We start from the raw sequence: 27,756 nt of genomic DNA on the forward strand, positions 1-27,756 counted from the left end.
AATTTCTATCTCTATCCAGTAAATAAATTGAATTTTAAAAGAAAAAGAAATTCTAACATTAAAGAAAGAAGAAAAAAAAAAGGATGGAGAAAAAAATAGCCTCTGGGAGCAGTGTATTCATAGTGCTGGTACTGAGCCCCACAGACAACTCTGGTGGCAGAAAAAAAAAGAAGGCAAAGGATGCACTCATCCACTTTCAAATAAATGACTTCTTTTTTTTAAAAAAAAAAAAAAAACTATTTATTCCCTTTTGTTGCCCTTGGTGTTTTATTGTAGTTATTATTGTTGTTGTTCTTGATGTCATTGTTGTTGGATAGGACAGAGAAATGGAGAGAGGAGAGGAAGACAGAGACGGGGAGAGAAAGATAGATACCTGCAGACCTGCTTCACCGTCTGTGAAGTGACTCCCCTGCAGGCGGGGAGCTGGGGGCTTGAACAGTGATCCTTGAGCCGGTCCTTACGCTTTGTGCCACTTGCGCTTAACCCACTGTGCTACCTTCTTTATTCCTTCTAACTTTATAGCCCTACTCTATCCTGTAAGGTCATACTCATGGCTAAGGAACCCCTCAAAAGGTCAATTCTGAGAGCGGGAATATGTCAATCCTATATACCCCTTTTTACAAAACTCGTCACCAGGATTACTGCTGAGGCTCTGTGCCTGTGAACAATGCACCACCTGCAGCCCTTGCTTCACTGCTCCTAAAGCTTCCCCCTTGCAAGCAGGGAGTGGCGGCTTGAACCCAGGTGCAAGGCATGGTATCATGTGCCATTGCCCAGCCCACATCATTTGTATATGCAGAATTTCTTTCAAAAATATTGCAGGGTGAGGAGAGAGCTCGACATGTTAGAGCACTGGACTCGCATGCCTGAGACCACTGCAGCCCCAGATCCAATCTCAGCACTAGCACAAACTATAGCTGAGTGATGATCAGGTCTCTCTCTCTCTCTGTCACTCTACTCTTTTTATCCCTATTTTATAAAAATAAATAAATCTGGGCCAGGGTGTGGCTCACCTGGTTAAGTACCTATATTACTGTGCACAAGGACCCAGGTTCAAGCCCCTGGTCCCTAACTGCAGGGGGAAAGCTTCATGAGTGGTAAAGCAGTGCTGCAGGTATCTCTGTCTCTTTCCTTCTCTCTCTTTTTTTTTGCCTGCAGAGTTATTGCTGGGGCTCGGTGCCTGCACTATGAATCCACTGTTACTGGAGGCCATTTTCCCCATTTTGTTGCCCTTGTTGTTGTGCTTATTATAGTTGCTATTATTGTCAAAGCTGTTGTTGTTATTGGATAGGACAGAGAATTCGAGTGAGGAGGGGAAGACAGAGGGAAGGAGAGAAAGACAGACACCTGCAGACCTGCTTCACCACCTGTGAAGCGACTCCCCTGCAGGTGGGGAGCCTGGGGCTCGAACCAGGATCCTTAAGCCTGTCCTTGCACTTTATACCATGTTCTCTTATCCCACTGTGCTACTGCCCAGGGCCCCCCTTTTTCTTTCTAATTTTTATTAGATGGACACAGAGAGAAGCTGAGAGAGGACAGGGAGATAGAGAGATGGAGAGAAAGACAGACACCTGCAGACCTGCTTCACCACTCATGAAACCCTCTATAAGTGAGGCGGAGGGGCTCCAACTTGCAATCCTAGCAGTTGGTAATATGGGTGCTCCACTCCCTGGTCCCCTCTCACTTTCTTATAAATAAAGTTTCAAAGTTAATAAAAACAAATTAATCTTTAAAAAGAGGCAAAGTTGTGAGTTGTCTCAGGTCACACCCAATGAGTGAGTCATATAATCAGGCTTTCTACACAACAATGCATCACCCATGCTCCAACACAGCCTACCAAGGGTCAAGTGAGACAAGGGAGGCGGAAGAGAAGGCCAGGGCATGGTTGAGAGAGCAGAGTACTGGAGCTGGGCATACTGGGCTAGGCGCACATAGTACTAATCTCCAGTACCCCGATTTGAGCCCTCGGCTCCCCACCTGCAGGAAGGAAACTTCACAAGTAGTGAAGCAGGTCTGCAGATGTCTGTCTGTCCCTCCCCCACCCCTCTCAATTTCTCTCTGTCCTAGCCAATAAAAACCCAGGAGCAGTGGATTTGTAGTGCCAGCATGGAACCTCAGCAATAAACTTGACAGGCAAAAAAAAAAAAAAAAGAGAGAGAGAGAGAGAAAGCAGGGTAGCCAGAGTAGGAAGGAGCCAGAAAAAAGTAGAGAGGACAGAGGTCAAGAACAATGACTTTGGGGAGTCGGGCTGTAGCGCAGCGGGTTAAGCGCATGTGGCGCAAAGCACAAGGACCGGTGTAAGGATCCCAGTTTGAGCTCCCGGCTCCCCACCTGCAGGGGAGTCGCTTCACAAGTGGTGAAGCAGGTCTGCAGGTGTCTATCTTTTCTCCCCCTCCTCTCTCCATTTCTCTGTCCTATCCAACAACAACGACATCAATAACAACAACAGTAATAACTACAACAATAAAACAACAAGGGGCAACAAAAGGGAATACTTTTTAAAAATTATAAATTCTTAAAACAACAACAACAACTTCAAAAACAGGTTAGAGTGGGCTGAGGAAAACAGCTCAACTTATTACAGCACATTGTTTGTATGCATGAGGCCCCTAGGTTGCAGGTTCGATCCACAGCATCCACTATGAGCCAGAGTTAAGCAGTGCTCTGGTATCTCTTTCTTTCTTTCTCTGTCTCTCATTAAAGGTAAATAAATCTTTTTAAAGAAAGGTTGTAAGAGTGGGTATCTAGTATTACCCAGGTAGCACAACAGCTTGAGGTACTAGATTTCCCAGGTTTAATACCCAGGACCAAAAAGAAACAAATGAACGTACAAAACAACAACAACAACAACAAACACTAGTTTTAATAACTTCTATAACAAAGTCCTACTTATAGTCCCCCAGTTAGCTCCACCCCCATTACTTAGCCTATTCTACTTCCTAGTCTATAAAATCACAATAGTTCACATACCCTTTCTAGTTGAAACTAAATAGCATAAGTAAGCTTTATAGCCAAATAGAGGTACATTGTAACCAGTATGTATATTACATACATAGTAATCAGTCTGTATAGTGTTATCACTGTGAGTTTATGGGGCTGGTTACCTCTTCTAGACCACAGACCCATGAAGACAAGGGTCTTGTCTCATGTTTGTGAGACAAATGCTCAACGCAGTGCTTTGTACATGACTAACAAAAGAACAGGATGTTTGCAGGGAGTCGGGCTGTAGCGCAGCGGGTTAAGCGCAGGTGGCACAAAGCACAAGGACCGACCGGCATAAGGATCCCAGTTCGAACCCCGGCTCCCCACGTGCAGGGGAGTCGCTTCACAGGCGGTGAAGCAGGTCTGCAGGTGTCTATCTTTCTCTCCCCCTCTGTCTTCCCCTCCTCTCTCCATTTCTCTCTGTCCTATCCAACGACGACAACAACAATAATAACTACAACAATAAAACAACAAGGGCAACAAAAGGGAATAAATAAATAAAATAAATATTTAAAAAAAAAAAAGAACAGGATGTTTGCAACTGGCTCTAGCAACTCATTCTGGGTTTCCAACGCAACAGAGGATTATAGAAGTGATCCAGAGAGCCAGCAGCTCACCTGCTTGATGATGTATGTTAGCTCCTCGATTTCCACTGCCTTATCATCAAAGAGGGACTTGCGTTTTGCCACTGTAGAGACAAACAAGAAGCCAGGATGGGTGAGATTGAAGGAGGAGTTGCTTAACCTGTTCAGAATCACTATTTCCTTTTCTCTATGGTGACGACAAACCACACATGTCCTATTGCTCAAACTAAGTAGCTTAAGGCTGTATTTTAGCTACAGTAGGTATATCATATGGATTATATACATGCTAGCTAGTACTAGCAACCTACACCTCAAATCTGAGTATGGTTTTTGGCTCATTGCCCCACCTCTGCAAGACCCCAAGCATACTCACAGATTGTCAGTTTCTCCAGCTTGGCAAATGTGTTGCTGAGGTCTTTCCCAATGCGCCTGCAAATGATCATGACTGAGAACACTGAGGGAAAGGGTGGGAGAAGGCCTATTCCCCCACATTAACTTCAGTACAACCAGTCCCAGCCCACATAGCTGAGGCCACTGCAGCCAAGCCTACTTCTGCTCAGACACTGTGTTCCTCCACCACGAGACTTCTCTCAACTTACTTGGCCATGAGGGTGAATTCACTGCGTTGCCGAACCGCACGCAGAGCTGGCTTATTCGTCTGGATCCCATTCTGAAAAGTAACGTCAAGAGGTGAAAAAGTTACCTCCTTTTACTTTCTATCACTGTTCCTCAAATGTACAACTAAACTCTCTAGTTTCATTGGTGGCCACCAGATAGTCTAGGTTTATCAGTAGTGGTTGTGCATAGTCCTGATTTTAAGACGTGTTGGCCTGGCCTCAAATCATTCATCACTTACTAGCTATAGGGGTTGCTTAATCTGTTCAGAATCTCTTATTTCTTTTTCTATACAGTGATGACAAACCACACATGTCCTACTGCTCAAACTAAATAGCTTAAGGCTGTATTGTAGCTAGAGTGGGCACATCATAAGAATTATTGGGAGTAGGGCAGTAGCGCAGTGGGTTAAGCATAGGTGGCGCAAAGTGCAAGGACTGGTGTAAGGATCCGGGTTCGAGCCCCCAGCTCCCCACCTGCAGGGGAGTAGCTTCACAGGTCATGAAGCAGGTCTGTAGGTGTCTATCTTTCTCTCCCCCCCCCCCGTCTTCCCCTTCTCTCTCCATTTCTCTCTGTCCTATCCAACGACGACAATAACTACAACAATAAAAGAAAAAAAAAAGGGCAACAAAAGGGAATAAGTAAATAAATGTTAAAAAAAATTGTATACATGGTAGCTAGTACTAATAACCTAGACCTTAAATCTGGGAATGAGAGACAAGAACTAGAAAACTCTGGAAATCATGGAAAAGAGCAGCTGCTAACAAGAGATGAGTAGTCAAGTGTGTAAACATAGTTACTCAGGGGCTGGAGAGGCAGCACAGTGGTTCCGCAAAAGACTTCCATTTCTGAAACTATGAGGTAACATTCAATCCCCACCACAAGCCAGAGAGAAGCGGTGCTCTGGTGTGTGTGTGTCTCTTTAAAATAAAGTGAGGAAAACTACTTAAAAAAATAGTTACTGGGAGTTGGGCAGTCCTGCAGCAGGTTAAGTGCATGTGGCGCAAAGCGCAAGGATCAGCGTAAGGATCCCGGTTCAAGCCGCAGGTTCCCAACATGCAGGGGGGTCACTTCACAGGCGGTGAAGCAGGTCTGTAGGTGACTATCTTTCTCTCCCCCTCTGTCTTCCCCTCCTCTCTTCATTTCTCTCTGTCCTATCCAACAACAACAACATCAATAACAACAACAGTAACTACAACAACAATAAAAACACAACAAGGGCAACAAAAGGGAAAATAAATAAATCTAAAAAATATATAGTTACTTAGGTCCCAGATTGATTTAGATCATCTGACTGAGACAAGAGAATCTAATTTCTACTTCCTTCCTTCAGACACACACACACACACACACACACACACAGATACAGAGAGTTGGAGCCAGGCGGTGGCGCACCTGGTTAAGTGCTCACATTACAGCGCACAAAGATCCAGGTTCAAGCCTTTGGTCCCCACCTGCAGGGGAAAAGCTTCACGAGCGGTGCAACAGGGCTGCAGGTGTCTCTCTATCTCCCCCTCCCCTTTTAATTTCTGTTTCTACTCAATAATAAATGAATAAATATTTTAAAAATTGTTGGAATTTGGGCAGTAGCGCAGCAAGTTAAGCGCACATGGCCAAAGCGCAAGGACCGGCATAAGGATCCTGGTTCAAGCCCCTGGCTCCCCACCTGCAGGTGAGTCGCTTCACAGGTGGTGAAGCAGGTCTGCAGGTGTCTGTCTTTCTCTCTCCCTCTCTGTCTTTCCTTCCTTTCTCCATTTCTGTCCTATCTAACAACAGCAACAATAATAACTACAACAAAAAAACAAGGGCAACAAAAGGAAATAAATACGTAAAATAAAAAGTAAAAAAAAAAAAATTGACCCCCCTCAGGGGGTCGAGTGGTGGTGCGGTGGGTTAAGCGCACATGGCTCAAATTGCAAGGACCGGCATAAGGATCCCGGTTCAAGCCCCCGGCTCCCCACCTGCAGGGGAGTCACTTCACAGGTGGTGAGGCAGGTCTGCAGGTGTCTATCTTTCTCTCCTCCTGTCTTCCCCTCCCCTCTCCATTTCTCTCTGTCCTATCCAACGACAACATCAATAACAATAATAATCAATAATAATGACCACAACAATGGTAAAACAACCAGGGTAACAAAAGGGAAAAAATGGCCTCCAGGAGCAGTGGATTTGTGGTGCAAGCACCAAGCCCCAACAATAACCCTGGAGACAAAAACAAAACAAAACAAAACAAAAAAAAACCTCAATAAAGGGGAAAAAAGGAAACTGAGGCATAGCGAGAGGGTGCAGACTTTCCTATATTCTCCAACTATATTCTGCACCAAATCTATTAATTTGTCTATATTTAAGCAATCCATTATATATTTTAAAAATTGTTAAAAAGACAACAGAAAGAGACTGAAAGAGGTTGGAGTGCCAAAAATTCCTTTTAATGCATCAGGGGCTTGTCTCAAGCATGTGCCACATGACACAGAATAGAACATCACCCAAGTGAGTTATTTCACAGACTTGGATTCTAATTTCTTTCTTTCTGTCTACGGCCATATCACCTTGAACACACCCGATGTCATCTAATTTCTTTCTTTCCTTCCTCCCTTCATTCCTTCTTAGCACTACAGTAGTTTGCGAGGTGGCACAGTGAGTAAAGTGCGGAATTTTCAAGCATGAGGTTCCAAGTACAATCTCCAGCACTGCATGTGTCAGAGTAATGCTCTGGTTCTCTCTTATCTTTTTTCTTTTTCTATGACTTTGACTCAAGTTTATTTATTATTATCTTGATTTATTGGATAGAGACAGTTAGAAATGGATAAGGAGGAGATAGAGAGGGAGAGAGACAGAGTCACCTGCAGCCCTGTTTCACCACTTGCAAAGCTTTCCCCTTGCAGGTGGGGACCGAGGGCTTGAACCTAGATCCTTGGGAACTGTAGCATTTTCGCTCAACCAGGTGTGCCACCACCCGGCCCAACTTTGACTCATTAAAAATATATATATTTGTTTATGTATTATTGGACAGAAATAGAGAAATTGAGAGGGGAGAGGGAAATATAGAGAGGGCGAGAGACACCTGCAGCCCTGCTTCACCACTCATGAAGCTTTCCTCCTGCAGGTGGAGACCAGGGGCTTGATTTGAGCCAGGGTCCTTGTGCACTGTAATGTGTGCACTTAACCAGGTGCTCCACTGCCTGGCCCCTTGACTCATTTTTACAGACAGAAAAACTGAGGCCCCAAAGTCATAGTCATCCCTGCAAAACTATAATTTGAGGGTGCCTCATGGGGCTCTTTTCTTTCTTTTTAAAAATTTTAAAAAATATTTATTTTCTCTTTTGTTGCCCTTGTTTTTTATTGTTGTTGTAGTTATTTATCTCGCTGTTAGATAGGATAGAGAGAAATGGATAGAGGAGGGGAAGACAGAGAGGGAGAGACCTGCTTCACTGCTTGTGAAGCGACTCCCCTGCAGGTGAGGAGCTGGGGGCTCAAACCGGCATCCTATGGTGGTCTTTACACTTCACACCACATGTGCTTAACCCACTGTGCTACCGCCCGACTCCTCGGGCACTTTCTAAAACATTTTCTTTCTTTTTCTAAAGATTTTATTAATTAGAAAGAAGGAGAAAGAGAAAGAACCAGACATCACTCTGGTACATGTGCTGCCAGGGATTGAACTCAGGACCTCATGCTTGAGAGTCCGCTGCTTTATCCACTGCGCCACCTCCGGGACCACAACCTTTTCTTTCTTTTTGCCTCCAGGATTATTGCTATGAATCCGAAGTTCCTGGAGGTCTTTTTATTTATTTATTTATTTATTTCTTATTATTTATTAGATAGGACAGAGAGAAACTGAGAGGGGGAAGGGAAGACAATAGGGAAGGGGAAAGCCAGACACCTGCAGACCTGCTTTACTGCTTGTGAAGGAAACCTACTGCAGGTGGGGAGCCAAGGGCCTCAAACCAGGATGCGCTTAACCTGGTGCGCTACCACCTGGCCCCCCAGAACCTTTCCCATACCCAAACCCAAATATATGGCACGGCCTCTCACCCAGAGGTGTCCTTTTCGGAATAGCAAAGCTCCCTTGGGAAGTGTGTGTGTAGGGAGGAACTATCTTCACATCAAAGTCTAGAGCCTTGCCTCTGGATAGGCAGCCCACCTGTGACTTATCAGATCCTACCGTCCCCTTCCCCAAGCCTGGTCAGTTTTGCATCCGGTCCCTCCATACTCCCCAAGACCCACACACCCCACAGAGCTGGGGCCCAGCCCCTCCACCCCCGTCTGAGTTGGCTCCCCATGGCCGCCCCCCTACCCCCAGCTCCTCACCTGACGGCTCTGCAGGGACTTGCAGGCGGACAGAAACTCCTGGGTTCGATCCCGACAGGACATGGTGTCGGGAGGGGGAGGGATCGGGGTCACTGGGGGGGGCAGAGGGGTGATGTCGCTGCTGCTGCTTCTGCTGCCAGCAGTTTCAGGGGCCAGGACTTGTGTCTTTGAGAGACCCAGGTAGACACCCTGATCCGTGTTCCTAGACCCGTAGCGTTTCCGCGGGATCATTGAGACGCATTACCTCGCACTGTGATGGAGGGGAGAGTGTCATGGTCCCGGACAGCTCCCTGCCCCACCGATCCCCTCACCCGACCCTAGCGGATCTTCAGGCCCTGTTGGCACCCGGCACAGACTTTGTCGCCCGCAGCTCCCCGAAGTTCCCGGGGTGCGGTTGGAGCCGATCTCCGGGACCAGACGGGCCCCAGCCCTCGGACTGTCCCTCCAACTCAGCTGCGGTGGCCAGAGCGCGGGCCCGCAACGGCGGCAGGGCCGGAGTCAGGCCCCGAGGCTCCAGCCGGACCTGTACCGCTGACCCCGGCCCAACCTGAGCCCGCTTGCCGCCCCTGGACTCTTCAGGGGCGACGGCTACAGGCCTCCGGAGGGGACACTCTACGGTGGGCGGAGGGGGCAGGCTCTGGGTGTTTATTTGAAACAGGAAGTCCCGCCCCCACCAGGTCCCGCCTTCTGTGCGACCACGGCCATCGATCAACTGAAATCAGTGTCTTTCAGAACTCGGGCTCCCCTGATTGGACAACCGAGCATTCATTCATCTTGAGCCGGGTCGGCAGGACTCACCCGCTGGACCCGGATTCCCTTCCCCCTAGTCGGTCGCCGCCCCCGGGAGGCCGCTGCCCGGAGTGGACACGACACCCATACCGCTCTCAGGGCGAACTCTACCTCCTCTCCGCCGCTGGCCGCCGCTGTTGCCGCTGCTACAACCTCCCGGGTGGTCACCGCCTCCTCCCGGGACGTCGAAGCCGCCGAAACCGGGCCAGAGAGTAGAAGCAGCCACGTCACCTACACGTAGTCCCACCCCCGTGACGTGCGGGACATTGCCACGCCTCTTCGAGCACAGCGACACGCCCCCTGCCCAGATGCAGAGCTACTGCACCCTCCCATTGGCTAGACCGCCTCACGGCCCGCCCCCGAGGAACGCGCGCAAGCTCCGAGGAGGCGGCGCCCCGCACCGGGTGGGAGGAGCCTTAAAGAGCCAGCAACCTGAGCCGTGTGGGCCGCCCTGGGAGCAGAGGCACACAGCGCTGGAACTGATACATGTTAGATACTTTATTCTCTGGAGGTTGGGGAGGATTGAGCAGGGCTAGAATCATCCCTTCTCCGGTTCCTCCTCGATAACCTCTGGTTTATTCTCCGGTAAGATAATGCCTCGCTCGTCCAGCCCCGGCTTTATGACCTGGATGGACTGCCTCTTGCCGGACCGGGTGGAGCCCCTGCGGCTGAACATAGAAAGCCTCCTCCACAAAACTGTGATCAGGAGGCTTTCATTGGACTTGTGCTTCTGGTGGTTTGAGTTCGAGTCCTCCTCGCCTGCAGGAGCGGGAGCAGGGGTGACAGGCCGCTGGGCTCTGCCCTGCCTTCCCCCACCTCACCTGCCAGGTCCCCTGTCCCACTCCGGGGTACCCAGCCTCCTTACCTTCATCTGACATGACTTCCTTGGGCGGATCATCGGAGTTCGGAAAGTCCTTGTCCTGGCAGCAACCCATGACCCCAGGAACAAACAGCCTACTAGACTCCACGCCTCCCGCATCAGCACCCACCCCCACCCGCAGCTCGGCTTTTGTGACGTCAGGACCCGGCATCCCCCCCCCCCCCCAGGTTTCAACACCAAAGGCTCAGGGTTGGGGTGGGTGTGGAGCTATTTTATTTATTTACAAAGTGAGCAAGGGCTCTTCTTCAGGAGCTGGTGGACCCAGGACGTTTTTTCTTGCTTCTTGGTTGGAGAGCCCTTTGGGTCTGCTCCATCTCAGGGTGCTTTCGCTTGGCAGCTGCCTCCAAGGAGGCCCAGAGTTCATCAGTCTCTGTGTCTTCCTGGGGCACCTCGCTGGGCTCTTGTTCTTGGGGCTCATCCTGGTGAGTGGGAGAAAAGTTTGGGAGTCAGAGGCCCAGCAAGAGCTCACCTAAAAGACCAATCCCTCAGTACCACCACCCTTTTTATTTTATTTTTTTCCCAAGAGTTATATACTGGGAGGTTGTGGGGTAAAGCCAGAGCATCGCTCTGGCATATGGGGATCAAACTCAGGACCTCTCACACCTGAGAATCCAATGCTTTATCCACTGGGCCACCTATTCCTTTTTTCAAAAGCTATTTATTTCCATGTCATTGCTAGCAATGACCCTGTCAAGACATAATTTTATTTATTTATTTATTTATTGTCTTTGTTGGGGATTCATTGTTTGGGGTCAGGCTTTTCAGATAGTAAGAGCAGGATAGAAACAACAGCAGTAAGTTTCAGTGCTGCTCTCATTTTGTGTACTGGGTGCTTGAACTGGGTCGTGTGCTTGGCAAAGGCCCTCTCCTAGGTGAGCAATCTCACCAGCAGCTTATAACTTTTTTTTTTTTTAAGTTTCTCGCTCTCTTTTTAAAAAATTTTTATTTTCCCTTTTGTTGCCCTTGTTTTGTTTTTGTAGCTATTATTATTGTTGTTGATGATGTCGTTGTTGGATAGGACAGAGAGAAATGGAGAGAAGGGGAAGACAGAGGGGGAGAGAAAGACAGACACCTGCAGACCTGCTTCACCACCTGTGAAGCATCTCCCCTGCAGGTGGGGAGCCGGGGGCTCAAACCGGGATCCTTATGTTGGTCCTTGCGCTTTGTGCCATGTGCCTTAACCTGCGGCGCTACCACCCGACCCCCCCTTTTAAAAAGAATTTATTTATTTATTTACTCATGAGTAGATAGGAGGAAGGAACCAGACATTACTCTGGTACATATGCTGCCGAGGATTAAACTAAGGACCTCATGGTTGAGAATCCAATGCTTTATCCACTATGCCACCTCCTGGACCACAACAGCCTGTAACTCTTACCGCCCCTCAGAAAACCACTTTTAACTTGGCAGATATAAAGGCAGTTCCAGGTCTGTGTCCAGCTATTCCTTTTTCTTTCCTTTTTTTTTTTTTTTTTTTAAATTTATTTGTGAGAAGGATATGAGAGAAAGAACCAGATATCACTCTGGCACATGTGCTGCCAGGGATTGAACTCGGGACCTCATGCCTGAGAGTCCAAAGCTTTATCACTGTGCCACCTCCTGGACCACACTATTCCTTTTCCTTTTCACACCTGCCCCTTGATTCCCATATTCTAGACCCAACATTCCTGTTCAACCTCATCTCCTTTTTTAAAAAATAATTTTTATAAAAGAAACTTTTTAAATGTTTTTTTAATTTTAATATATATTTATTTTCCCTTTTTGTTGCCCTTGTTTTATTACTGTAGTTATTGTTGTTATTGATGTTATTGTATTTAGATAGGATAGAGAGAAATGGAGACAGGAGGAGAAGACAGAGAGGGGGAGAGAAAGATAGAAACCTGCAGACCTGCTTCACTGCTTGTGAAGAGACTCCCCTGCAGGTGGGGAGCTGGGGGCTTTAACCGGGATCCTTACGCCGGTCCTTGCGCTTTGCGCCACCTGTGCTTACTCCAATGCGCTACCACCCAACTCCCTCTTTTTTTTTTAAATTTTTTATATCTATTTATTTTCCCTTTTGTTGCCCTTTTTTATTGTTGTTATTGTACTTGTTATTGTTGTCATTGTTGTTGGAAAGGACAGAGAGAAATGGGGAGAGGAGGGGAAGAGAAAGACACCTGCAGACCTGCTTTACTGCCTGTGAAGCGACTCCCCTGCAGGTGGGGAGCCGGGGGCTCGAACCGGGATCCTTTCGCTGGTCCTTGCGCTTTGCGCCATGTGCGCTTAACCTGCTGCGCCACCGACCGGCTCCCCTCTTTCTTTTTTTTTTTTAAAAAAAAAGATTTTATTTTTTTATTATTACCTTTATTTATTGGGGCTCGAACCGGTCCTTGTGCTTTGCACCACCTGCGCTTATCCCACTGCGCTACCACCCAGCCCCCAAAAGAAACTTAAAAATTATCTTTAATTTACTGGATAGAGACAGCCAGAAATTGAGAGGAGGGGGAAGATAGGGACAGAAACAGAGAGACACCTGCAGCACTGCTTCACCACTCGTGTAGCTTTCTCCCTGCAGGTGGAGACCAGGAGCCCGAACCCTCGTCTGTGTGCTGTCGTGTGGGTGCAGTCACCCAGGTGTGCCACTGCCTGGCCGCCAATCTCATTTCCTTATAGTCCTCTGATGTTGAAAGAAATCACTTGAAGCCCAGGAGGCAGCACAGTGGCTATAGAGTTTTGAACTTAAAAAGTATGAGGTCTTGGGGGTTTGGTGGTAGTGCAGCAGGTTAAGCGCACGTGGTGCAAAGCGCAAGGACCGGCATAAGGGTCCCAGTTCAAGCCCCCCACTCCCCACCTGCAAGGGAGTCGCTTCACAGGCGGTCTGCAGGTATCTTTCTCTCTCCCTATCTTCCCCTCCTCTCTCCATTTCTCTCAGTCCTATCCAACAACGACTACAATAACTACAACAATAAAACAACAAGGGCAACAAAAGGGAATAAATATTTAAAAAAAAAAAAGTATGAGGTCTTAGGGGCTTGGTGGTAGCACACTCAGTTAAGTGCACTTGTTACTATGCTCAGTGAAGCCCCAGTGATGATCATACACACACACACAAAATTATATCTATCTATCTGGGCCGGGTCTTGTCTAACCTGGTTGAACACATGTTAGAATGTGCAAGGACCCAGGTTCAAGCCCCAGTCCCCACCTGCAGAGGGAAAGAAAACTTCGCAAGTAGTGAAGTAGGTCTGCAGGTGTCTCTGTCTCTCTCACCCTCTCTCTCGCACCCCCCTTCCTCTCAATTTCTGGCTGTGTCTACCCAATAAATAAAAAGATAATAATAAAACATTAAAAAAAGAAGAAAAAAAAAAAAAAAAAACACCAAGCCCCCAGCCCCCACCTGCTGGGGAAAGCTTCACCAGCAGTGAAGCAGGGCTTAGGCATTTCTTTTTCTCTCGATCTTGCCCTTCCTGCTCAATTTTTGGCTGTGTCTATCCAACTGTTTTTTCAAATAAATTGGGGGGGGGGGAGGTCAGGTGGTACTACATGTTTCGATGCACAAGGACCATGGGTTCAAGACCCCCACCCCCACCCCCCAGTCCGTACCTTCAGGGGTGAAACTTCACAAGTGGTGAAGCAGTGCTGCAGGTGTCTCACTTTCTCCCTATCTCCCCCTTCCACCTCAGGTTCCCTCTCTACTACTACTACTAATAATAATAGTAATTATTATTATTTTTACCAGAGCACTGTTTAGCTCTGGCTTATGATGCTTGGGGGATTGAACCTGAGACCTCAGAGCCTCAGAATGAGAGTCGGTTTGCATAACCATGATGCTGTTTCCCCCACCCCATTTGTTTCTATCTAATAAATGAATAAGCAGCTGGGGAGACAGTCTAATGTTTATGCCAAAGGACTTTTGTGCCCGAGGTACCAAAGGTCCCAGATTCAATCGCCAGCACTACCATAAGCCAGAGCGGAACAGTGCTCTGCTCTCTTTTTCTTTGTATCTCTCTCATTAAAATAAAACATTTAAAAAACAATAAAAATAAATTTAAGTATGAGGTCTTAAAAGGTATTAGTTTGACCCCCCCACACACACACTTTAAAAACTTATTTATGGGGGGGATGGGTGGTGATGCACTTGGTTAAGTGCACATAGTATTAAGCTCAAGGACCTGTGAAAGGATCTGGGTTCGAGTCTCTGGCTCCTCACTTGCAGGGGGGATGCTTCACAAGTGGTGAAGCAGGTCTGCAGGAGTCTGTCTTTCTCCCTCTCTACCCCCTCTCCCCATCTTGACTTCTCTCTGCTACCCAAATGAGAAAAGACCCAGAGCTCTGCTCGGGCTCTGGCACATGTGATGATGCCCATGAAGCTTGGGACCTCACGCCCTTGTCCAATACCTCACCCACCGCACCACTCACCAAGCTGCAAATAACTCTTGATTTGTTTACTTTTTTATTTTATTTACTGGATAGAGAAAGAGAGAAATTGAGAGGGAGGATGAGACAGAGAGGGAGGAAGAAACATCTGGAGCACTAGTCCAGGGCTCATGAAGCTTTCCCACTGGAGACAGGGACTGGGGACTTGAGCCTGGGTGGGTATACATTGCAACATGTGCACCCAACCTGGCTACCCAGTAACTTTTTAAAATATTTATTTTATGGGAGTCCGGCGGTGGCGCAGCAGGTTGAGCGCGCGTGGCACAAAGCGCAAGGACTGGCTTAAGGATCCAGTTCGAGCCCCAGGCTCCCCATCTGCAGGGGAGTCGCTTCACAGGCGGTGAAGCAGGTCTGCAGGTGTCTATCTTTCTCTCCCCCTCTCTGTCTTCCCCTCCTCTCTCCATTTCTCTCTGTCCTATCCAACAATAATGACGTCAATAACAACAATGTTAAACAAGGGCAACAAAAGGGAAAATAAATATATAAAAAAAAATTATTTTATTTTTAGCCACCACTGGTGTTTCACTACTCCAAGAAATAGAGTAGTGAATAGAGTAGTTTCACTACTCAGACAGAAATAGACAACAGGGGGGCCAGACAGTGGCGTACCTGGTTAAGTGCAGACACTACAGAGCACAAGGACACAGGTTCAACCCCCTGGTCCCTACCTATAGGGGGAAAAGCTTCACAAGTGGTGAAGCAGGGCTGCAGGCATCTTTCTGTCTCTCTCCCTCTCTATCTCCCCATCTCTCTCAATTTCTGTTTCTATCCAATAATAAATAAAAATATTGAGGCCCCACACCTATGGACATCTAATCTTTGACAAAGGGGCCCAGACTATTACATGGGGAAAGCAGAGTCTCTTCAACAAATGGTGTTGGAAACAATGGGTTGAAACATGCAGAAGAATGAAACTGAATCACTGTATTTCACCAAATACAAAAGTAAATTCCAAGTGGATCAAGGACTTGGATGTTAGACCACAAACTATCAAATACTTAGAGGAAAATATTGGCAGAACTCTTTTCCACATAAATTTTAAAGACATCTTCAATGAAACGAATCCAATTACAAAGAAGACTAAGGCAAGTATAAACCTATGGGACTACATCAAATTATAAAGCATATAAATTATAAACCTGCAGGTGTCTCTCTCTCTCCCTCTCTGTCTTCCCCTCCTCTCTCCATTTCTCTCTGTCCTACCCAACAATGACATCAATAACAACAATAGTAACTACAACAACAATAAAAAACAAGGGCAACAAAAGGGGAAGGAAAAAAAAAAAAACGGTATTATTCCAGGAATTTCTTTCTCTTTTGCCTCCAGGGTAATCACTGGGGCTCGGTGCCAACACTACAATGACTCCTGGTGCCTAATTTTTTTTTTTTCCTTTTCTATTTATATTGGATACAGTAGACAGAAATCGAGGGGGGTGGGGGAGCTAGAGAGGAAGAGAGAGAGATACCTGCAGACCTGCTTCACCACTTGTGTAACATCCCCCTGCAGGTGGGGAGTAGGGGCTCGAATCCAGGGTCTGGGTCCTTGTAATTTGTACTATGTGCGCTTAACCTGGTGACCACCACCTAGCCCCCGTTAGGACTGATTTCACTGCACATAGTATGGGTTCAAGCCCCAATTTCTTTTTTAAATTATTATTTTTTAAAATATTTATTTTCCTTTTTGTTGCCCTTGTCTTATTGTTGTAGTTATTATTGTTGTTCTTGATGTCATCGTTGTTGGATAGGACAGAGAGAAATGGAGAGAAGAGGGGAAGACAGAGAGGGGGAGAGAAAGACAGACACCTGCAGATCTGCTTCACCGCCTGTGAAGCGACTCCCCTGCAAGTGAGGAGCCAGGGGCTAGAACCGGGATTCTTACACTGGTCCTTGCGCTTTGCGTCATGTGTGCCCAACTCCCCAATTTCTAAGAACCTGTCAATATTAAATGAGGAGTCACTGTACTTACCTCCCAGTTCTCCCTCCCTGACAGGAGGAGGCAGTTCAGTTGAGATTTGAGATAAACCTGCAAAAGATGAGGGTTTAGACATCTAACTACACTGCAATCAGTAGAAAAATGGAGGGACAGGAGGGAGAAGGTTCTCACCTTGTGCTCCAGACCCCGGGGATTCCGGATCCTGTGTATCCTCAAGACTCTGTCCAAGCCACAGGAGGCTAGGAGGGGCTTTGAAGGATGACATTGCAGTCCTCGGACACTGCCTGCCAGGCCCTTTAGACAGCCTACGAGGCGTCCTGGAGAGAGAAGAGGGCGGCCTCAGTGCTAGCTGACAAGCCAACAACATGTGGTGTAGTGTTTACTGCTCACACCACTCTGTATCCTGGTACTTAATTCTAGCAGCTTGGAAAGAGGATAAAGTGCATTGCTTGCATGCATGAAGTCTGGGGTTCAGTCTTTTACACTGCACATGACTAAGAGGTGCTCTGGTCTCTTAGATCCTAGGTTCAATCCCCAGGACCACCATTAGCCAAAGCTGAGCAGTGCTCTGGTGCGTCTCTCTCTCTCTCTCTCATTAAAATAAATAAGATAGGAGGTCAGGCAGTGGTACACCTGGTTAAGCGCACACAATACAGTGTGCAAGGACTCTGGTTCAAGCCCCTGGTCCCCACCTACAGGGGGAAAGCTTTACAAGTGGTGAAGTAGAGCTGCAGGTGTCTGTCTGTCTCTCCCTCTCTATCTCCCTCCCTCTCAATTTCTATCTCTATTCAATAATAAATAACTAAAAATAAATAAGATATAATAATAAATCTTTAAAAAGCAAGCAAAAACATATATAGAAGCCTAGGAAGTGGGGGAATGTAGAAAGTGTTGGACTCTCAAGCCTGAGGTTCCAAGTTTGATTCTTAGTATCACATATGCCAGAATGATACTCTGGTTCTTTCTCTTGTGAATAAATATCTTTTAAAAATAAAGATATAGGGAGTCGGGTGGTAGCGCAGCGGGTTAAGCGCAGGTGGCGCTAAGCACAAGGACCAGCGGAAGGATCCCGGTTCGAGCCCCCGGCTCCCCACCTGCAGGGGAGTCGCTTCACAGGCGGTGAAGCAGGTCTGCAGGTGTCTGTCTTTCTCTCCCCCTCTCTGTCTTCCCCTCCTCTCTCCATTTCTCTCTGTCCTATCCAACAACAATGACATCAATCATAACTACAACAATTAAAAAAAAAAAAAAAACAAGGGCAACAGAAAATAAAGATATAACCCTTGTGAGGGCCACTGCTACTCCATATTGTCTAAGGCAGCCAAGAAAAACCTCATAATCCAACTGCTGCAGTACAGCTGCACTTTACCCTTGAAAAACTAGTCTCAATGTTTCTTTTTTTTAAATTAAAAAAAAAATTTTTTTTTTTTCCCTCCAGGGTTATTGCCGGGCTCGGTGCCTGCACCATGAATCCACCGCTCCTGGAGGCCATTTTTCCCCCCTTTTGTTGCCCTAGTTGTTGCAGCCTCGTTGCGGTTATTATTGCCATTGTTGACGTTGCTTTGTTGTTGGATAGGACAGAGAGAAATGGAGAGAGGAGGGGAAGACAGAGAGAGAGGGGGAGAGAAAGATAGACACCTGCAGACCTGCTTCACCGCCCGTGAAGCGACTCCCCTGCAGGTGGGGAGCCGGGGGCTCGAACCGGGATCCTTATGCCGGTCCCTGCGCTTTGCGCCATGTGCGCTTAACCCACTGCGCCACCGCCCGACTCCCTAGTCTCAATGTTTCTCCCTATCAGCAGTAGTTCCGTAGACGGAGGTCATGAGAGCCCCGAAACCCAAAATTTGCTTAACTGACAAAAACTGCCAGGGACGGTGGTCAAAGATTCCCTGACAAACAGGTCTGAACTTTAAGTGACCCCCTAAGGCCCCCCCCAAGCTCCCCCTCTTGATGTGGATAAAAAGAATCTGCGTCTCTTCGGAGCTCACATGCCACTACTGAGAAGCGCGTGTAGCCCAGGCCTAAGCTTGCTTCAGGAAAGGCTCTTGGCTTTCACATGTGATTCTGGCCTCCACTCTGTGGGAATGGGATCTGAAATCTGAGCATAACACCCTGAGACAGGAATTGTCAATACTGGGAGTCGGGCTATAGCGCAGCAGGTTAAGCACACATGGTGCAAAGGATCCCGGTTCAAGCCCCTGGCTCCCTATCTGCAGGGGAATTGCTTCACAGGTGATGAAGCAGGTCTGCAGTTGTCTATCTTTCTCTCCCTCTCTGTCTTCCCCATCTCTCTCCATTACTCTGTCCTATCCAACAATGATGACATCAATAATAACTACAACAATAAAACAAGGGCATCAAAAGGGAATAAATATTAAAAAAAAAGAACTGTCAATATCTCAATTTTATAGGTGAAGCTACTAAGCAAAAGGAGTCAAGTGAATTCTCCAAGATCATAGCTTTCGATGAAATCTGACTCTGACACCTGAATCAGGTTCAAATGCTAAACTGCACTGGCCGGGAGTGGGGGGCTGGGGGCTACCTTTCCTCCTCGCCCCGTCTCCTCCTTCTGGGTCCAGGTCCACTCACCTTGCCGAAGGTCGATCTCTGCCAGCTGTCCATGAGTGTTCCCCACGATCACAGAACTGAGGGAAAGATCAGAAGCAGGTGGGGTGAGCAGGAGGAGCGTGGTACCACCCCCGTCCTTCCCAACCCCACCTTTGTCCCTGAAACACTCACTTGCCCTCAGGAGTGAGGGTCATGGCCGTCAGTGGGTACTCTCCATAGGTGGCCTCTAGAACTGGTCGGCGCTGGGGGGAAGCTGGATCATAGACGCGAACCTGGAGGGAGACTGAGGGGTCACTAGAGTACCGGCAGCCCTGGCTCCTCCAAACTCTCAACCTCCTCCATCTGCTGCTCTCTAGATTGGGACCCACTCACTTCTCATTTGTTTAAAATAATTCTTTATTGTGGTCCGGGAGGTGGCACAGTGGATAAAGCATCAGACTCTCAGGCATGAGGTCCTGAGTTCAATCCCTGGCAGCACATGTACCAGAGTGATGTCTGGTTCTTTCTCTCTCCTCCTATCTCTCTCATGAATAAATAAATAAATTCTTAAAATAATAATAATGAATTTTCTATTGTCTGTATTTACTTGACAGAGACAACCAGAAATTGAGAGGAGGGAAGAGACAGAGAGGGGGGAGACAGGAAGACACATGTAGCCCTGCTTCACCACTTACTAAGCTTTCCCCCGGCAGATGGGCACTGGGGGCTTGAATCTGGGTCCTTGTACACTGTTAACGTGTGTACGCAGCCAGGTGCGCCACTACCCAGATGGCCCCTACTCACTTTTCAAGCATCTCTTAGGCAAGGAAGATAGCATAATAATGCCTGAGGTACCAAAGTCCCAGATTCAATGCCCAGCACCACCATAAGCCAGAGCTGAGCAGTGTTCTGTTCTCTCTCTCTCTCTCTCTCATTAAACACAGCCATATGGAAGAATGGATAGAAATGGGGAGAGACCTCCCAGGTTGGGGGTTGGCAAGACCTAAGTGCACTCTATCATTCCTCATCCTGGATGGAAAAGAAAGTCAGCCCAATTGTCAGAGAAGGCTGAAATTTGCAGACGTAGTTTCTCTGAACGAGGAAGGAGAGAAGCCCTTAGATATGGCCAGGATCAGGCCAGAATTAACGAATGAAGGATAGTGGGCAAAATACAAAACAAACAAAAAATGTCCCGCCTGGGTCTTAGGACTTCAAATGAGACCAGAAAGATATCCACTTGAGCCTTCCCTGTGAAGCTGGGAGCTGAGGCCAGAGAGCAGAGGGTAACCAGGGTCCCAAAGCCAATCAGAATCCAGTTCTCTTGACAGCCTACTATCTTCTCATGACACTGCACCCTGTGATTCTACCGGGAAGGGAACATTCTTCAACTGTGAGGACAGGGAAGTGTCACAGTTTTGGGAATCTCCATCTTAAGGTGCAGTTAAGAAGTCACTGGGGGGAGTCAGGCGGTAGCGCAGTGGGTTAAGTGCAGGTGGCACAAAGCACAAGGACTGGTGTAGGGTCCCAGTTCGAGCCCCCTGCTCCCCACCTGCAAGAAAATCACTTCACAAGTAGTGAAGCAGGTCTGCAGGTGTCTTTCTCTCCCTTCTCTTCCCCTCCTCTCTCCATTTCTCTCTGTCCTATCCAACAACGACATCAATAACAATAATAATAACCACAACAATAAAAAAACAAGGGCAACAAAAAGGAATAAATAAATAAATATTAAAAAAAAAAAAAAGAAGTCACCGGAACAGATGAGACAAGTACTCCTACCCCTGGGGGCCTAAGCAGAAATGGAAGGATGGTGAGAGAAGGGTGGCTGTGTCAGATGCCAGAGATGAGCTTGTGTGAAGTCCAGGAGGGGTGGGGTGGTACCTCACCTGGTGGTATCCTGTGCAGGTGACAAGCTTCTGTGACTTTGGGAGGAACTGAATGTCCTGGTCCCAGATGGGGACCCGCAGGTCAAGCCAGTCATTCCGTACCTGATGGGTGAGTAGATGGGACACAGGGTTTGGCAACAGAAGGCACAGACTCTGTGTCCAGTACACATCTCCTAAAAGCCCAGCTGGTTTCTTAACTTCTCGCACTGGCCTCAGCTTCCCTGAGCCCCAGACCCACCCCACCCCCCATGACTACTCACATTCTTGGCCCTGAACACAGGCTCTTCAGATCCCTGTAGATCCCACACCTTCAAAGCATTCTCCTTCCCACCAGTAGCAACCATGTGGGGGTGCTCTGGGTCTTGCCGCATCCGACATACCCCAGGGCCCACCCTCAGTTCTAGGACCTGCAAAGAACAAATATGGGAGTTGGGGGAGGGGGAGATAGGAGGAGGAAGGCCCAGAGTCCTTGACCCTATTTCCCTTAGGGACCCCATTTGGCTCCATCCCGAGCTCCCCCAACCATCAGGATCAAAACAAGGGAGGCTCACTGGGTCTTCAGATGACTCTTTTTGATTGTCATTCCAGACTCGGAGAATCCCAGAATCCACACAGGTAATGAGGGTGCTGTAGGCAGGAGGAGGACAGTTAGAAAAAATAACAGGTGGTCCAGGAGGTGGCGCAGTGGATAAAACATTGGACTCTCAAGCATAAGGTCCTGAGTTCAATTTCCAGCAGTACATGTACCAGAGTGATATCTGGTTCACTCTCTCTCTTACCTTCTTCATGAATAAAGAAAATACTAAACAAATAACAGAGATCATGTGGTGGCACACTTGGTTAAGACCATATATTACATGGTCAAGGATCTGGGCTTAAGTCACTGGTCCCTACCTGCAGGGGAAAAAATTCACAAGTGTTGAAGCATTGCTGCAAGTATCTCTCTCTCCCCCCAAATAATGTTTTTCCGTCTTTATCCAATATATGAATAAAGTATTATAAAAAGAAAAATTAAAAACAAGAAACACAACTTAGGTGGCCAACAACAGATGAGTGGCTAAATTGTGGTCTATATACACAATGGAGTACTACTCAGCTATCAAAAACAGTGAATTCACCTTCTTTGACTCATCTTGGATGGAGCTTAAAGGAATCATGTTAAGTAAGATAAGCCAGAAAGAGGATGAATATGGGATGATCCCACTCAATGAAGTTGAAAAATAAGAACAGGATGGAAAACACAAAGCTAGATTTGGTGTATTGCACTGAAGTAAAGGACTCTGGGTTGGTCGGGAGTGTTCAGGTCCTGGAATATAATGGAGGAGGACCTAGGTGGGGGATTAGAGTATGACGTGGGAAACTGAGAAATACTACATATGTACCAACATACATATATATACACACATATACATATATATATATGTGTGTGTATACACATACATACATATATAAAAGTGTTTGGGGCTGGGCATTAGCACAGTTGGTTAAACACACATGGCACAAAGTGCAAGGACCTGCGTCAGGATCCAAGTTCAAGCCCCTGGCTCCCCACCTACAGGGGGGTCACTTCATAGACAATGAATCAGGTCTGCAGGTGTCTTTTTCTCCCCGTCTTCCCCATCTCTCTCAATTTCTCTCTGTCCTATCCAACAACAACATCAATGGCAACAATAACAACAAGGGCAACAAGGGGGAAAAATGGCTTCCAGGAGCAGTGGATTCATGGTGCATGCAGTGAGCCCCAGCGATAACCCTGGAGACTATATATATTCATTACTTTATATATCTTTCTCTAGGCCTCAGTTGAACCACCATGGATTCATATAAACTTGTCTCCAGGAGTCCTGTTCCTAAGGAAGTTCAAAAAATTCAGGGTAGGGGTAAGGGATCTGGGCAGGTTCACCAGCGTCCAGCTCCTGTCTGATAACTCATTTAACTTCCTCCATAGGTTGAGGATTTACCAATTATATAAATGAGCAAACAGCAGCTCTGAGAAATAAAAAAATATACTGGCTCAGTCAGAACTTGAGCTGGGGGAGTCAGGTGGTAGCACGGTGGGTTAAACACATGTGGTGCAAATCACAAGGACTGGTGTAAAGATCCCGGTTCGAGCCCCTGGCTCCCTACCTGCAGGGGAGTCGCTTCACAGGTGGTGAAGCAGGTCTGCAGGTGTCTATCTTTCTCTCCCCCTCTCTGTCTTCCCCTCCTCTCTCCATTTCTTTCTGTCCTATCCAACAATAAAGATATCAATAACAACAACAATAATAACTACAACAATGAAAAACAAGGGCAACAAAAGGGAAAATAAATAAATAAATAAAAAAAACTTGAGCTGGAAAGCCAGCTTAGGACCTTTCAAAGCAAATGTCTTTGCTATTCTACAGCTACATCTGAAGGCACCTGGCAGAATATTGAGCTGGTCACCAGGGCTCAGTAGTAAAGACTGAAGTGGGACTGGTCTGGATTTAGGGTTTAAGTTCTGAATTCCAGACACTAAATGTTAACCTCTCCTAAGAACACCCCACATGAAGCCCAGCCAGGTCTCCCAGGGTCTGGTCAACCTGAGTCTATGCTTTTTCCTCACATCTTCTGGCCCTCCCAACTTTGGTTTAGAATTGGTGTATTTTGGGGGCCAGGTGGTAGCACAGCAGGTTAAGTACACATGGCACAAAGCACAAGGACTGGCACAAGGATCCCAGTTTGAGCCCCCGGATCCCCACCTGCAGGGGGGTTGCCTCACAAGCTGAAGCAGGTCTGCAGGTATCTCTCTTTCTCTCTCTCTCTCCATTTCTCTCTGTCCTATCCACAGCAATAACAATAATAACAACGATAAACAACAAGGGTAACAAAAGGGAAAAACAGCCCCAGCAATAACCCTGGAGGCAGTAAAAAAAAAAGATTAGAATTTGTATATTTTGCCCAGGCTCTAGCAACAGTCTCCCAGATGCTCTCTCCAATTCATCTTCCTCATTTCTACATGCTCACAGCTCTGACCACAGCACCGAAGCCTTTAACTCTCACCACTTAGAAAACAGAAATGTAAATTTCATAGTCTGGCACTTAAAGCACACCACAATTTTTTCCTTTTAATCTTTATTTATTTATTTATTTATTGGATAGAGACAGCCAGAAATCGAGAGGGGAGGGGCAATAGAGAAGGCAAGAGAAGGACACCTGCAGCTATGCTTCACCACTCACAAAGCTTTCCCCATGCAGGTGGGACTAGGGGCTTGAACCCAGGTCCTTGTGCATTACAACATGTGTGCTCAACCAGGTAAGCCACCACCCAGCCCCAAAGCATACCACATTTAACCCCATCTTGGATTAAAATGCTTCCTTAGGGGGGCCGGGTAGTGGTTCACATGGTGGGAAGCACAAGGACCGGCATATGGATCCCAGTTGGAGCCCCGGCTCCCCACCTGCAGGGGAGTCACTTCACAAGTGATGAAGCAGGTCTGCAGGTGTCTTATCTTTCTCCCCCCCCTCTCGACTCTCTGTTCTATCCAACAGCAATAGCAATGGCAACAATAACAACATCAACAACAAGGGCAGCAAATTGGGAAAAAAGGTCTCCAGGAGCAGTGGATTCGTGGTGCAGGCACTGAGCTCCAGCAATAACCTTGGAGGCCCCCCCCCAAAAAGTGTTCCTCAGCCTCAATTTATCTATCCTAAAGTGTACCCTGCAGTCTAAAAGTTGTTGGTCCTTACCCAAGCAGAAATCTTTCTAGAATCCTGTCATCATACCCCTTTCTCCACTTGCCAAAAACACGACCTCCTTCAAAGTCTCATTCCCACAGCCTTCTAGAATTCATCTGTCAGGATTAAAAGCACTGAACCAACACAACCTGTTTACTTCATCTTTGGAAAAAAGATAGACCAGGAACCTAACCACTACTTTTTCTATTCTTTCTTTTAAAAAACCTACTACTTTGTGAATTTCAATCTTGTTGGTAGTTATCAGTGCCATACTCTAACTACTAATATTAAATGTCTTGTTCATAGTCACTCAAAGGATTATGGAACCAGCAGGAAAATTCGTAAAGATGCACCTACTGAGTCTTCTTGCACCCACGTCCCTTGGCATTCACGACTCTCGTTAGGAAGGACCTCTTACAGGTCCCTGCAACCTATACAAATCATCAGGTGCCCAGTAAATACCTGTCACATAGGAATGAAGGAAAGCAAGGCACCGGTTCCTGTCATGCAGACTTGTCAGTCCTCCTGCCTACAGCAGTGATCACCATGATTGGGCAGTCCTGCAGGGGCCTCGATGCGCTCCCTACAACCTGAGTTTTCAGGGAAGGGCTCTGTCTTACCCGTCTACCTGGGCGAGTCCGCGGAAAGTGCCCTCCCCTCCCGGGCAGTGTCTCTGGCCCTGGAATGTGCCGTCTTCGGTGCTGAAGCGCCTCACCGTCCTGTCGGCGCAGCCCACCAGCATCTACCGGCAGAGGAAGGTAGGATGGCGGGAAGAGCGAGACTGCCGCCCCCGGCTCCCAGCCCTGGCAGTGGCCGCTCACCTGCTTCTCGCCGTCGGGGCCCCAGCACAGGGCGCTCACCGCCTCCTCCCGCCGCGGCTGTCCCGCCGCCGTGAAGTTGGCCGCCTGTTTGCGCTGCAGGTTCACCCCTGTGGGACGCGGGCGCCAATGGCTCCGAGTCTGCAAGCAGATCATCCCTCTCCCCCTTTCGCCCAGTCCCCGGCCCCCTTCCCCCGCGCCGCCAACCCACCTTTCAGGATCCCGGTCTCAGTGCCGACCCACACATGGTTCCAGCGAGCCCCAGCAGCCGCCATGCTGGCGTCCAGGAGCCCACTGCGCGCACTTCCGGCGTTGCGGTTACGTCACCAGAGCGCGCCGAGTCTCTTCCGGGAGCGGGGGGGGGGGGTCTGACTTCCTAAAGTGGAGACGTTCTCCCTGGTTTTACAAAATTAGGAGCTTGTGGAGAGCTGGAGGGGTCTCAGGTTCGATCCCCCCCCACCAGTGCTGGTGCTCTGGTCAAAACGCCAAAGCAAAAACAAACGAGTAGGGCGGGGACAGATAGCAATGGTTATGCAAACAGAGCTGAGCAGGGCTCCGAAGTCCCTGCACCACCATAAGCCAGAGCTGAGCAGTGCTCTGGTAAAAAAAACAAAAACAAAAACAAACAAACACGCGTAACCTGAGGGACCAGGCCATGATGCACCTGTTAGAGCACAGATACTACAATATACAAGGACCCAGGTTCAAGCTCCCAGGCCCCACTTGCAGGGAAGAAGCTTCAGGAGCCAGCAGTGAAGCAGGGCTGCAGTTGCCCCTCCCTCCCTGTTCCCTCTTCCCTCTCAAATTCTCTGTCTCTGCATAATCATCATGCTATCTACCTATGTCCTCTCTCTCCCTATCTCTCCTCCCCTCTCAATTTCGCTCTGTCCTGTCAACTAAAACAAGGGAGGAAGGGACTGGGTGGTGGCACACCTGATTGAACGCATGCTTTACAATACACACACAAGGAGCCGAGTTCAAACCTCCAGTCTCCACCTGCAGGGGGAAAGCTTCACAGGTGATGAAGGTCTGCGAGTGTCTCTCCTCTTTCTATCTCCCCCTTCCCTGTCAATATCTGGGTGTCTCTATCAAAGATTAAAAAAATGTGAGGAAAAAGAAAATGCCTGCTGGGAGCAGTGGATATGTAGTGTTGGCACAGTGCCCCAGTGAGAACCCTGGTGGCAATAAAAAATAAATAAATAACTGTGGGGGTGAGTGGTAGTACCCCTGGTATTTCGTGCATGTCACCATGGCCCAGAACCTTGGTTCAAACTCCGGTCCTCACCTGAAGGGGAAAGCACTAGTGGTGCAGCACTGAAGAAGTATCACAGAAATCTATTTTTCTTTCTTTTTTTTGCCTCCTTGGTTATTGCTGGGGCTCAGTGCCTGCACTACGAATCCACTGCTCCTGGAAGCCATTTCCCCCCCCTTTTGTTGCCCTTGTTTATCATTGCTGTCCTTGTTGTTGGATAGGACAGAGAGAATTGCAGAAAGGAGGGGAAGACAGAGAGGGGGGGAGAGAAAGACACCTGCAGACCTACTTCACCGCCGGTGAAGTGACCCCCCTGCAGGTGGGGAGCCGGGGGCTCAAACTGGGATCCTTGTGCTGGTCCTTGTGCTTTGCACCATGTGCGCTTAACCTGCTGCGCTACTGCCTGGCCCTCAGAAATATATATTTTTTCTCTCTCCTTATTTTGATCAGAAAAAGAAAAAGCACAAGGACACAGGTTCAAGCCCCTGGTCCCCACCTGCAGGGGGAAAGCCTCACAGCTGAAGAAGCAGGGCTGCAGGTGTCTCTCTGTCTCTTTTCCACTCTATCTCCTCTCTTAGTTTCTCACTGTCTCTATCCAATAATATATATATATATATATATATATATATATATATATATATGAGAAGCCTCTGGTGTGAGAGATCTTGGCTTGCAATCAAATGAAGACCAGACTGCTGTAGGAACGTTCCAGCAGTCAAAGTGTTAAAAGTAACTGAAAAAAAAAAAGTAACTCTGGTCAGATGAAACTGTTTGCCAAGAACACACACAGAACTGGACTGAGTCCTGGTGTGCTCTAGAGATAATAATAGACAGCGGGTATGCGCTGCTGCAGCCAAGAGATAACTTGATGGACTTGACTAACTATAGAATAAGTGGGATGAAAGTAATTTAAAAGTAAAACAGCTTTCCTTGTATTCATTATAAAAGAGATTGTGCTCTGAATAAACTTCACCTTAGGTCTATCCTTGGTCTCTGCCAAATCTCTTTCATCGCTTCTCCACTTCGGGTCCCGAACTCCCTCAGGAGAGTTGACAC

General features: G+C 47.7%; 3 protein-coding genes across 4 annotated transcripts in view; all 3 read right to left on the reverse strand.

The window, feature by feature from the left end:
- The window catches only part of STX5 (syntaxin 5), a 29,712-nt gene extending 20,170 nt beyond the window's left edge, over nucleotides 1-9,542 (reverse strand). Inside the window, exons 1-5 of one of the 2 annotated variants that reach the window (XM_007526360.2) lie at nucleotides 9,390-9,542; nucleotides 8,490-8,739; nucleotides 4,166-4,236; nucleotides 3,940-3,995; nucleotides 3,600-3,670 (exon numbers count right to left, since the gene is read on the reverse strand). In XM_007526360.2, coding sequence (XP_007526422.1) covers nucleotides 3,600-3,670; nucleotides 3,940-3,995; nucleotides 4,166-4,236; nucleotides 8,490-8,720 — 429 coding nt within the window. In that variant the 5' untranslated portion in view covers nucleotides 8,721-8,739; nucleotides 9,390-9,542. Of the gene's footprint in view, nucleotides 1-3,599; nucleotides 3,671-3,939; nucleotides 3,996-4,165; nucleotides 4,237-8,489; nucleotides 8,740-9,036; nucleotides 9,296-9,389 lie in introns of those variants that run through there. The other variant, XM_060176391.1, reaches the window with a different exon arrangement.
- A 219-nt stretch (nucleotides 9,543-9,761) lies between these two features.
- On the reverse strand, nucleotides 9,762-10,271 carry TEX54 (testis expressed 54). Its single transcript, XM_060176399.1, has 2 exons — nucleotides 10,144-10,271; nucleotides 9,762-10,037 (listed from the first exon to the last, which is right to left on the reverse strand). Exons 1-2 carry the CDS (start codon nucleotides 10,211-10,213, stop codon nucleotides 9,817-9,819), a joined length of 291 nt encoding a protein of 96 aa, XP_060032382.1. The 5' UTR covers nucleotides 10,214-10,271; the 3' UTR covers nucleotides 9,762-9,816.
- Nucleotides 10,272-10,348: 77 nt separating this feature from the next.
- On the reverse strand, nucleotides 10,349-25,806 carry WDR74 (WD repeat domain 74). The gene is made up of 11 exons (XM_007526361.3): nucleotides 25,660-25,806; nucleotides 25,452-25,558; nucleotides 25,251-25,372; nucleotides 21,486-21,561; nucleotides 21,195-21,341; nucleotides 20,935-21,036; nucleotides 19,244-19,344; nucleotides 19,094-19,149; nucleotides 16,679-16,824; nucleotides 16,541-16,597; nucleotides 10,349-10,577 (listed from the first exon to the last, which is right to left on the reverse strand). Exons 1-11 carry the CDS (start codon nucleotides 25,721-25,723, stop codon nucleotides 10,404-10,406), a joined length of 1,152 nt encoding a protein of 383 aa, XP_007526423.1. The 5' UTR covers nucleotides 25,724-25,806; the 3' UTR covers nucleotides 10,349-10,403.
- Nucleotides 25,807-27,756: the final 1,950 nt, after the last annotated feature.

Source organism: Erinaceus europaeus, chromosome 17 (assembly GCF_950295315.1).
Source record: "Erinaceus europaeus chromosome 17, mEriEur2.1, whole genome shotgun sequence".
Classification (NCBI taxonomy): Eukaryota; Metazoa; Chordata; class Mammalia; order Eulipotyphla; family Erinaceidae; genus Erinaceus; species Erinaceus europaeus.